This window comes from Micromys minutus (assembly GCF_963924665.1).
Source record: "Micromys minutus genome assembly, chromosome: 18".
NCBI classification, from domain to species: Eukaryota; Metazoa; Chordata; class Mammalia; order Rodentia; family Muridae; genus Micromys; species Micromys minutus.
Window position 1 is genome coordinate 31,700,055 of NC_137953.1, and position 12,628 is coordinate 31,712,682.

The following is a 12,628-nucleotide window of genomic DNA, read 5'->3' on the forward strand; positions in this document are numbered from 1 at the left end:
GGCCATCCTAGAGTCCTTGTTGGTTTCCCTACTGAGGGGAGGAGGGCGTGGAACTTAGGCGCTGCCCAGGCCTGAAAGTATAATGGTCATAGCAGCTGAGCCAGCTGAGTGACTGGCACTGAGGGTACAGAGGAGTGCGGCGTTACCCAGCCACACGGCCACCATGGTTCTGGGCCACAACTCGATAGTTAAGACAAGTCTTGCTACGTTGAATGAAAAAAAACTGACCCTATGTATTTGTTTAAAATCTTTAATGATATCCTTAATTTTTTAGATAGACTAGAAAAGTTAAATTATGATAAACTTAAATATTTACAGTACTTTCATGATTTAAATCACATGAAAATAACATATAAAACCTGCTGAGAGACAGAAAGCATATATCTGCTGAGGCAGGAGTAATGTGATTTCAAAGCCAGTCTGGGCTACCCAATAGACTATCTTAAAAAGACATATAAAGTGCTTAAGTCATGAATTCTGACAAAAAAAAATCATTTCACTTGTTTCAGTAAGATAAGCGAAATTCAAAAGGACATTTAAACAATTATAAAGTACATAGACCAAGAGAAAATAAACTTAAATAAAGAGAAGATGCATCAGGATGGTGCCCAATCTGTCCAACAGACTTCAAGAAGGTTTTGTGTTTGTCAACGGCGGCACTTTTCCTTTCGGCTTAGCAGCCTTTTCCATGTTTATCTGCAAATTTAAAGCATTTATTGATAAATTTTTTAATTATGCTAAATAAAGGTTGAACATGCCTTGTTAGCCATGCCTTGTTTAACATAGTCACGGGAGTTGTTTAACTGCTAAACACTAAACCCAAAATCTGATCACAAATGAGGAATGCCCGGATGTCTTCAAAAGGCTGGCTTTAGCTTCTCAGGAGAAGTATAATGAAAGAATATATAAGTGAATATTGCCTTGAGTAGAAATGAATTTGAACTGTCCCTGGTGTGTTCCTAAATGCTTAAAATCCTAATGTACATCCAGCCTATGTGTACACCCTGCAGCTACAGACACCCCTAACTCAGCAGGGTCCTCTGAGAAACACCAACACCCATAAGGCGGGGTTCCTAGGACTCAGAATCGGGGCGCTCCAGCAGCAGCTGTCTAATTTTGAGACACACGAGCCTTTGCATGACAGTGAGGACTCCGAATAACATGATGCACTATTTCTTCATCACCACCCCGAATGACAACTTCCAGGCCCAGTGTCAGTGGCTCAAATTTTCAAGGGGACAAACAAAAGAGAAAGGGCCCAAAAGTAGAAACAGGGCCTCTAGGCTTAAATGACAGAAGTAGTATCAAGAAACCACAGAGAGCTGGAGCAGGGGTAAATACAAGCAAAATACATTATATACACTATGAAATATGAACATATATTCACATACATGAGTATGTATTGTTCTTAAGAAGAATGTAAGTTGGGAGGAAGGTGTAGCATAGTGGCAGAGCACTCGCCCAGCGATACCAAGGCTGGAATGTCTCCTGCAGAAAGGATGAGAAAGGACAGGAGGGGAGGAGAGTGGGGGCAAGAGGAGCAAAGGAGAGAAACGAGGCGGAGCCTGATAAAATCAGTGTATGCTTTCTGTCAAGTTACAAGTTCCCAGTAATAAGATCCAGGTGAGCCATCCTTCCCATTCCCCTTGCCGGTCTGACCTCCTATTGCTCTCACAGCTGTCAGCCGGAGGGTCACTCCGAGGACCGCTCTGTGACAACATTATAGGACCTCTTCATTAGTGTTGGGGTTGGGTTAAGTTGGGTTGGGTTGGGTTGGTTGATTTTTCAAGACATGGTTTCTCTGTGTAGCCCTGGCTGTCCTGGAAATCCCTATGTAGACCAGGCTGGCCTCAAACTAAGAGATCTGCCTGCCTCTGCCTCCCAAGTGCTCAGATTGAAGGTGGCACCACCACCACCTGGCTAGTCTTTTGTTTTGTTTCCATTCAAAGTCATAGAAACACAATTATGAAACCTATATGTGCTTTTTGCTTATCCTTTCCCCCACCCCTGCCTCCCCTCCTACTGCCCCACTTCTCCCCCTGTTGTCCCTCTGCTCCTATGTCATCTACTTATTCCCTCTCCGGTTCTCTTGTTTTAAATGGAAGAGCATTTGAAGCCTACCTCTTTCTTTTATCAAACACATAGGACAGGTTTCCATTTGTTTTGTTTTGTTTTGTCTTTAAACACAATACAGATAGTGCTCAGGGATTATTCAAGAAGTATCAATAAAATAAAATATAGAGAGCAATGTACTTAATAAGCACTCAGCAAGATAGGCGCAGTGGTTTGAATGAAAGTCTTCTAGTAGTCTTGGGCATTTGAATACTTGGCCACCAGTTGGTGGCTGTCTGGGGAAGATTAAGAACTGTGGCCTTGGTTGTGGAAGTGTGTCACTGGGGATGAGCTTTGAGGTTTCAAAAGCATCACATCATATCCAGCTAGCTCTTTCTGTTGCATGCTTGTAGTCTGCAGTGTAAACTCTCAGCTCTTCCTGCCTCCATGCATTCACACTCCCACACTGGACACTCTCCCCCCAGAACTGTAAGCCCAATTAAATACTTCCTTTTACATTGCTTTGGTCATGGTGTCTTATCAACAGCAATAAAAAAAATTAATTAATACACTAGGAATGGTGACTTATACCTATAATTCCAGTACCTGGGAGATGGAGACAGGAGGACTGGATATTTAAAGTCGGGCTCAAGCTACCCAATACCTTAATTTCCCAGTCCCCAAACAGCAAAACCAATCAATCTACAGATTGATACTCAACAAATGCTAGCCTCTATTTCCATCTCACTTAAGGATAAGTGTTAAATTCTTAGTAATATGAGAAGGGGGAAAAACAGAAGGTATGCCAAACAACAGCAAAAGGGCAAAGCAGCCTTTCTCATCCAAAATAGTATTTAACAAAGCAAAGTAATACACACTGAGCTCTCAGCATAACAGAGGCTGAGGCAAGATGATGGTAAGTTCAAGGTATTAGCATGTAGTAAGATGATGCTCAAAATATAAACAAATTGAACAAGAAAGAAAAATTTAAAGATAAAGAAATAGTACTTATCAAATAACCATTTGGTGGGCTAAGGGCCAAGGCATCTCTTTCCCAGATCATGCCCTGCTTTTTCAAACGTCCCCTTTGACATAGACAATGTGCCTTGCCATTTGATGTATGGTGCTAGTTTCCTTAATTAAATTCTCCTTTCTTTGGGGACAGAGACCAAGCCCTATCAGGGCAGAATAAGAAAACATAAGCTGATATATAAAGTAAATACCTCTCCAATAACCCATGAAAAAAGAAAATAACCATGTAAACACAGAAGCTTTCAACTGCCAAAGCCAGCATCCACTGACTGTTAAGATTGCCCACACTAAATGTTCCAAATGATTAGCAAAGGCCAGAGGCAATGGCTCTCGAACAAGGCCCTGAAACACCAACACAGCTTCCTAATTGTTGTCCCTTTTGCTCAGTAGTTTTGGAGCAAGGAACAAGTACTCACAACATGCACGGTCCATGCCAGCTCAAGGGTGAAATGGAAACTTCTAGTTCTTTGGAAAGTTAGTTATGTCAAATGATGTTTCACTGGGGCACACAGGTGAAAGGATGTCTTGCTAAAGGAAACGTGTGAAAGGCTGTTTTCCTGAAGCAGACACAGGTGACACGTGAAAGGACACTTGAAGGAGTAAAAATATGTCCTCAGAGACAATGGGAGATGAGCGCTAAGCTTTGGTTTGGTTTGCTCCACCTCTCTATTCTTTGCTAGTGACACATATGTATTGGTTCATCATACACAGCATTGCTGAGCTCAACTTGTGGTAACACCGCTACTTAGAGAAACTCACCCAAGAACTGCTCATGAGGTTCCTGTGGCAGTTGCCACTTCTGCAGCCTCACCTCGGGCTGGTTGGGGAGCCTGGTGGTTTCTTCAGGATTGAACTACAGCTGCCTGGTGTCTGCTTCCTAAAAAGATTGAACTGTAGCTGCTGGTTCGTGCCTGTTGTCTGCCTGTACAGAGGGCTGGTCTGCAGCTGCTGAGTCACATTTGGTGTTTGATACAGGACTGAACAGCTGCCCAAGAAGATCAAGCCCACCCCCAAAGAACTATTGCTGAACAGATCCACTTCCTCCATATCCTAATAACTTTTCTCTTCCACTACTTCTGCTTAGTGGGCTAGAGGAGAGGTTGAACCCTTATTAAAAGTAAGTTGCAAAAACTTTATGCCTACACAAGGGAGAGCATTTCAGTGTGGACTTCTTACATGGATTTATTAATGTAGGTTTATTTATAATAAGTAACCTGAAACATTCATAACTAAGAACTCCACCATCTGTCAGCAAACAAATAGTATGGGCGTGGTTTCAACACACCCAACAGTATCCAGGCCCATGGGGAGGGACAGAAGGTACTTCAGAACCCAGAAAAACTAAAATTAATCTGTAAGCATGTATTCCAAGAATGAAGACTGACCACAAAAGAACACATATGTTATGCACTCACTGATAAGTGGATATTAGCCCAAAAGCAAGTACAATTCACAGACCTTATAAAGCTCAAAAAGACAGAAGGCCGAAATGTGGATGCCTCAGTCCTTCTTAGAAGGGAGAACAAAACACTCACAGGATGGATACAGGAACAAATAGAGGAGCAGGGATTGAAGAAAAGATCATTCAGAGGCTGCCTCACCTGGAAATCCATCCCATATGCAGCCACCAAACCCAGTCACTATTGCTGATGCCAAGAAGTGCTTCCTGGCAGGAGCCTGACATGGATGTCTCCTCAGTGGCTCTGCCAGAGCCATAATGATCAGATGAGGATGTTTGCAGCTAACTATTAGACTGAACACGGGGACCCCAATGAAGGAGCTAGAGAAAGGACTGAAGGAGCTGAAAAGGTCTGCAACCCCATGAGAAGAACATTATCAACCAACCAAACCCTCCAGAACTTCCAGGGGCTAAAATACCAACCAATAAGTACAAATGGAGAGACCCATGGCTCCAGTTGCATATGTAGCAGAGGATGGTATTGTTTGGCATCAATGAGAGAAGAGGCCTTTGGTCCAGTGAAGGCTCATTTTCCCAGTGTAGGGGAATGCCAAGGCGCTGAGGTGGGGTTGGGTGGTTGGCAGAAGGAAGCAAGAGGAGGGGAAAGGGGACAACATTTAGAATGTAAATACAGAGAATATCCAATAAAAATGAAAAGAAAAAAAAAAAGAATGAAGACTGACTGGATTATAAGTCCTAACCCTAACAATGCTTCAAAAACAGCCTTTTTACTCCAACTCATCTCTAAGGTTCTTTGGCTCTCTTTCCCTTTGCTACAACCTCCAGGTGTCTGTATCCCTGCCAAACTCACACTCTGAAACTTAATCACCAATGATACTAGGGGCTGTGAACTTTTGGTGGTAGGCTGATTATGTGGACGACTGTGGGCGTGATGTTATTGTGGCCTGTGTAATGATTATCCTTGTATTGTTCAAATGCTGGTTTCAGTGTCCCTATATCCGGTTGCAATCCTTAGTGTAAGAATCTCCTGTCTCAGTGTTGTGTAAACATTGTTCCCCAGTTGTCCCTTGATTGGTCAATAAAGCTAGCTGATCAGCCAATGGCTGAGCAAGGGAGAGAATAGGACTGGACTTCCTCCAAGCCAGAGGAGGGAGAGGAAGAGAGGGAGGGAAGGAGAGAGAGGAGGGGGAGGAGGAGAGAGGGAAGATTCTCCATGGGGAAAGAGTCCAAAAGAAACCATGAGAAAACACCTGGAACCCAGAAAGCCAGATCAGTACTAAAAGGCAAGTATTGTGGGGATTTTGACTGGAAGTAGCCAGGTTAGAGAATTAAAATCAAGTAATACTGCTCAGTTGTTGAGCCCTTAAAGATTGTTAGCTACTAATAATAGTCCAGTCTCAATTATTTGGAAGCTAGAGGAAAAATGCAATACACTTTATAAAAATAACACTAACGGGCTGGAGAGATGGCTCAGTGGTTAAGAGCACTGACTGCTCTTCCAGAGGTCCCGAGTTCAAATCCCAGCAACCACATGGTGACTCACAGTCATCTGTAATGAGATCTGATGCCCTCTTCTGGTGTGTCTGAAGACAGCTACAGTGTACTCATATAGAAAGAATAAATAAATAAATAAATCTTTAAAAAAATAACACTAACATTTTGGCATCCACTGTCAGGCATAGAATTCAAACTTAGACAAAACAACAACAAAAACAACACACATAAAAAGCCAACCGCAGACAATCCTCAGGAGTGCAGTTAGTGTCTATGAAAAAGATGCCAGCGAGCTGCCTTCTCTCGTTCACTGCCACACAGAAAGAAGGCACCAACTGTGGACCGGAGGCACCCCTCAAGGGACATCAAATCCGCAAGCACCTTGACTTAAGATTCCCTGGCCTCAATTAGTAAGTTTTGGTTGTTTATGGTATTTTGTTAAAGCCACCAAAGGGTGATATCCTTAAGACCAAGTTCTCCAAAAGAACTTTTTGTAATGGTGGAAAGGATTTCTATCTTTGCTGTCCAAGTGGGAGCTACTAGACACGTGATTATTGAGCACCTAAGCTAGTGTAACTAAGGGACATTTCTTCATTGTATTTAAATTTAGACTTACACAATCATATATGGTAGATTAAGGCCTAGATAGAGACAATTCTATCACTGTGAAATGTTCCGCCATTTCTTTCTGGCCTACACTATGTCCAGGGTGCCCCCTCCCAGCTTCAGGACCCTCCCCCTCGGACTTCAAAATTCCTCATGGGGGAAACTGAAACAATCCTGTTTTTCGGGTCGCTGCCTCTGCTCTTGCACGGAGAATTGATTTAATACTGTACTTCCACCCCCTCAGCTACATGGGAGTTTAACAAGGCACCACAAAGGAGGACAGTAAGAGGGAGAGCCTCGCCGTGTGCAGTGTTTAGCTGATTGTGTGGACTGCTGAGGTGCAGTGCGGCTCAATACCCACACAAAACGTCACTGCTTCCATCAAGGTGGGTCTATTGTCTCAAACATCGGCCACTACTTTGTCCGTTCACAGATGGGAAGCGCCAGGCACCAGGCCCTATCCACCGAGAGACCAAACTCCAAACGAGGCCAGCCCTAACACTGGAGACCCAGGCAGCAAGTTTTCTCCCTCGCTCCCCTTCTCTCCTCTCTTGCCACTCAAGCCCTCCACTAGCCATTCTGTACCCACTGCAAACCATGACCACCCTGGTGTGTGACAGAAAATTATAGGGTATTCTCCTATGCACCCCTGCCCTCATTAACCAGCCTCTCCAGAGCCTCACCCCTGACCCTTACATATTGTAATTGTCTTAAATCATGTGTGAAAAATTCAAAATATACATCACTTACAAATACGCAGGTGGTTGATGTTTCTTTATTGATGTATTTAATCAGCATTTATGAGTTTCTGGTATAGTAGTCCTATTTACTCATTACTCCTTTTTCTATGTGAATTGTTCTAAGGAAGCTGCAAAGCCTAACATAATCTGTGAGCTAAACCTTTACATATTTCTTTCAAAGATGTTCCACATACAAGATCTATTCTTTCCATGCTCTCTGTTTCAGGTAAAGCCTTATGCAAGTAGATTTCCACAAATACTTACCCTTTCCTGGTATTGCCTTTCAAAGTAAGCTATATCATCCTCTTCGGGTTTCCTTAAGGAAGAAATCTGAGTGCTTGGACCTACTAACATGAGGGAAAAAAATCTGTCATGAATTTATAACATTACATGTTTCCCAAAAGGAGATGGGGAGGAGATAAAATTCCTTTATACCAAGTAATAACAATTCATTATTGAAACCAGAAATAGCCTAAATGGTCCTAATATTGAACTCTTTCTTGGCAAGAATTCCATCATAAAACAAAAGTAACTTCCAGAGGCAAGCATTCTCCAAATATTCAACTGGCTGGTATTAAAGAACACCACACAGCTATATGACATGAGTAACCCAGAGCCAGACAAAGCTCACATCCAATCCAAGTCATTGGGAGGTTGCAGCAGGAAGAGTTAAAGCTGAAGGCCACCCTGGGCTACCTATACAGTGAGTTCCAGACTAGCCTGGGCTACAGACTAAAATACTGTCTCAAGAAGTAGAAGAGACAGACAACAGAAAACTTGGTAGGTAAAATGCCACCAACCTAACAAGCTGAGATCATCCCCTGGGACCCACAAGTTGGAAGGAAAACACCAACTTCAGCAAGTAGTCCTCTGACCTCCACATATACACCTACCAACTCCCACCCCCACCCCAACTCACACACAGTGCAAGTAGTCTTCTGACTTTTATATGCACACCTACTAACCTCCACACCCACACAGCAAGCAGTCCTCTGACTTCCACATGCACACCCACCCCCAACAAACACACAAATACACAATTTTCCAACTATTTTTAGGCTGTAACTAGAAATTCATATTACACTTTTTTAGATGATGCAAAGCATTGTGCACTATTGAGGCTTTCTATTGGCAATCATAGAAATAATACTTAACTGCTTTGGAAAGTTCCAGAACTAAAGTGTGCATGCATGCATGTGTGCCTGTGTAGGCTAGAGGTTAAGGCCGGGTGTCTTTGTCTATCATTCTCCACTTTACATTTTAAGACCAGGTCTATCATAAAACTTGGAGTCCAGGTACTGAGATAGACCCACAGCCCAGCCCCCATTAGGCTACAGCCTTGGAGGAAAATTCAGAGTCAGCAAAAGGTCACCAGTAGTGGGAAAACAAGAATTCAGATTTTTAGAGGGCTCCAACCCAGCAGTGGCAAAAAAAAAAAAAAAAAAAAAAAACTAGAGTGAACCATTGCTCAGGAGAGGGCAGCCAAACCGTGGGAAGAGACCCCGGCTGGCCTGTGAAGCTGCCAGAAAACTGCATGGGGAGCTCCTGGATGTAGCTCTTCCCTGAGCTATCCCTGCTCCTCACCCATGTTCTGTTGGCAACCCCAATTAAAACACATTGATTCTCTACACTGGACGGTGGTAAAGTCCTTACTCAGGGCTGTTGTCTGGAAAGCAAATCAGAGCTCTATATTGTTACTTCACCAAAAACATACTTCTACCTTCGTTACCACCTGCTAGTGGTTGTGGAGAAGAAGTAGACGGTGCGTGCATGGCTCTTAGGAATGGATGGTCCACGGCCGAAACCGGAGAGTCCAAAACACCAACCGACGGTGCACCTGGAAACAGAAAATGTGGAAAATGGAAATCAAATGTCTGTTTATAAAGATGCAAGCAGGGGTTGGAGAGATGCCTCAGTGGTTAAGAGCACTGACTGCTCTTCCAGAGGTCCTGAGTTCAATTCCCAACAACCACATGGTGGCTCACAACCATCTGTAATGGGATCTGATGTCCTCTTCTCATGTGTCTAAAGACAGCTACAGTGTATTCATATAAAATAAAAATAAATAATTCTTTAAAAACTAAAAATAAGTGTTGGATCTTCTGGAAATGGAGTTACAGACACTGGGAAGCTGACAGATAGGTTCTGGGACTCAAACCCAGGTACTTGGCAAGAGCAAGTGCTCTCAACCACCCACCCATCTCTTTAGCCTAAGGAATTTTTATTTTTAAATTTTATCTTTCACCCAAGGGGGGGACCACTTTAAAAAAGAATTTTTGTATTTCTCAGAAACTTTCCAGGAGGAAAAGTATTAGGAAGCAATGTAACTATGTCAGGAAAGAAGTCCAGGCTCTAATATAGTCATGAAACACTACAACAAAGCATTCAGTATGAGGTGAGCTGAGCTTCTTACTTCCTCCTCAGTAGAAGACCAGTGAGCTGCTCAGAGTCTGTCAATGGGACACCAACTAGAATCATCTGAAGAGGGAACGTCAACTGAGGACCTGCCTGTATCAGTCTGTCCTGAGGGTATGTCTGTAGGGTACTTCCCTAGAGAGATGGCTCAGTGCTTAAGAGTACTGCTCTTCTAGAGTTCAATTCCCAGAACCCCTATCAGGTAGTTCATAAATGCCTGTAAGAGCAGTTCCGGGGATCTAGCGCCCTCCAAAGGCACCTGTATGCATGTGGCTTACACATATACCAATTAAAATTAATTAATTAATTAATTAATTAATCTTTTAAAAAAGGAAATGATAAATGTAGGAGAGCCCAGGCCCTGTGGGTAGGGTTGCCTCTGGACAGGTAGTCCTTTTTGGTTATTTATTCAGGGTGTTTGTTTTGTTAGACAGGGTCTCTAAATGTCGTCCTGGAACTCACTACGTAGATCCCCTGTCTCTGCCTTCCTAGTGCTAGAATTACAGGCATGCATCCTCCCACTAGAGGTCCTGGGTTGTATGAGGTAGAGCAAGCTATGGGAACGCTCCAGTCAGCAGGGTTCTTCCATGGCCTCTGCTTCAGTTTCCAACTCCAGCTTCCTGCCGTGGCCTCCCTCAGGAGTGGATTATCACTGGTAATCCTCTCCTCAATTGCTGTCTGGGTCTCCAGTGTTAAGGGTTGTCCTCATTTGTAATTTGGTCTCCATGTGGATAGGGCCTGGTGGTCTCTCACTTGGTCTCACTGAAAATCCAGGTTCTACCAGCTCCAAGCTGTCACTTCCCACACTGAATCTTCCAGTGCTGAGGACCCAACATTCAGCTATGCTCTAAGGTCACCTGAACCCCAGCATAGCAGACCCTTCATCTCAGGGCTCACCTGTCTGCCATGCCCTTCTAGGAGCTGTGTGGACTGCTTTTATATCACACAGAAATCAAGTCCCAGGCAGAGAGCACCATTGTCTAGAACCCTACATGGCTCAGAGCCGAAGCCCCAACACCCCTGGGTTCTCTTTCAGCAGGACAGAAATTTCTGTATCTCCTCTCCTCACTTCCCTTTGCTTACCACCCTGCTTCTTCATGGGTTTTACTATCTTGAATCAGAATCGTCCATAGACTCAAATACCTGAATACTTGCCCCCTGGTGGGTAGAACTATTTGGAAAGGATTAGAAGGTGTGGCCTTGTTAGAGGAGGTTTGGCACTGGGGTTGAGGTTTGAGGTTTCAAGAGCCCAAGCCATCCCCAGTTAGCTCTCTGCCTCCTAGTTGTGGCTCAAGATGTGAGCTCTCAGGTGTTCTTACAACCATACCTTCATTCCCTATCAGAGACTCCAACCATCTGGAACCACAGGCCCAGATTAAACACGTTGCCCAGGAAACGGTGTTTTATGGCAGTAATAGAAAGGTTTTCGGTTTTTTTGTTTGTTTGTTTGTTTTTTGTTTTTTTTAAGGGTTGGGGGCAGGATGAAATGTTTCTTTCTGTACATTGCAGTGACTTGAGGAACAAATATGAAAGGTCAGGATGGCAGTTTACCACCGCCTTTCAGAAAGGTTATAAAACCACAGAAAGGATTACTAAGACTTGGGTAAAAATGAGGCAAAAATAGTATTATTTGCAAACTACACTAAAAAGCTACCTAAAACTCACAAAATCATGGTCCTGTGTGACAGAGAAAAATTACTCCAAAAAGTTATCCTCTGATACACATGTGTGCCTACATATACATAAACACACACAATAAATACATTTAATTTTTAATTAAAGATTAAATAGAAATAATAAGAGTTGTGTGGGCCTTCTAGAAAAATAATTTCAAAATTCAACTTCTCTGCACAGAAGAACACAAATGAATGAAGACAATTTATAAATTATTAGTTTTCTCTGCATGACAAAAAATTAAGCCAAATTTCTGAAAAACTTTACAAATAAATCAGGAATATTCTAAGGTAGTAAAATCAAACCATAAGTGAATTCGTGTATCTACTCTGTGCCTACAATATAGAAACAATATGGTGGCTATACAGAAAAAGACAAGAATGGGGCAGACCATGGAAGTTAGCGCAACCTCTGCATTGCACCCAGTCAACTAGCTGATGACCAAGAGCAGTAGCTCTCAGTCTTCCTAGTGCTGCGACCCTTTAATCCAGTTCTTCATGTTGTGCTGACCCCCAACCATAGAGTTAATTCATTGCTACTTCATAACAGTAATTTTGCTACTGCTGTGAATGGTAATGGGACTATGGATATGCAGATATCTGATGTGTGACTCCAGTAGGGTTGCAGCACACAGCTTGAGAACCACTGAACAGGAGCAGCCTCTGTAATCTCTCTGTTACTCATCTGTAAAACAGAAATGACCATTTAAGTCACAGACTTGCTATCGGGAATAAGTGAGGTTATGTGAAGTGGCTGGAACAACTCTGAGCACGAGAAAGCTCCAACCATCTTCATCACCTTTGTGTTTAGTTTTTCTGAAGCTGTCACCTAAAATGATCTTAAGAAAACCATGTACAGCAGGTGTTGCTGCTGCTGCCACCTTTAGTCCCAGCACTCGGGAGACAGAGGCAAATGGGTTTCTGTAAGCCTGCAGCCAGCCTGGTCTACAGAGAGAGTTCCAGGACAGCCAGTGGTAAACAGAGAGACCCTGTCTCAAAAATCAAAAACAAAACAAAATCAAAATATCATGTATATTCAATCTATAGAAGAGTTTATGTGATTTAACAAACTAGATATAAAGAAGACAGCCTTGTGGCAATTTTTGATATTTAAAATCATTATGTCTAATCTATATACACCAAGAAAACTTTGACCATTTCCATGTTACATTTTGTTTTACATGTACTTTATGCTT

At 42.9% G+C, this 12,628-nt stretch overlaps 1 protein-coding gene across 1 annotated transcript in view; it reads right to left on the reverse strand.

Annotated features, from left to right (window-relative positions):
• Positions 1 to 596: 596 nt before the first annotated feature.
• The window catches only part of FAM221A (family with sequence similarity 221 member A), a gene marked incomplete at its 5' end in the record, with an annotated part of 20,887 nt that continues 8,855 nt past the window's right edge, over positions 597 to 12,628 (reverse strand). Inside the window, 4 exons of the mRNA XM_080932377.1 lie at positions 597 to 696; positions 7,609 to 7,691; positions 9,065 to 9,181; positions 12,114 to 12,117. Of these exons, the coding sequence (XP_080788503.1) occupies positions 628 to 696; positions 7,609 to 7,691; positions 9,065 to 9,181; positions 12,114 to 12,117 (273 nt within the window). The 3' untranslated portion in view covers positions 597 to 627. The remainder of the gene's footprint in view (positions 697 to 7,608; positions 7,692 to 9,064; positions 9,182 to 12,113; positions 12,118 to 12,628) is intronic.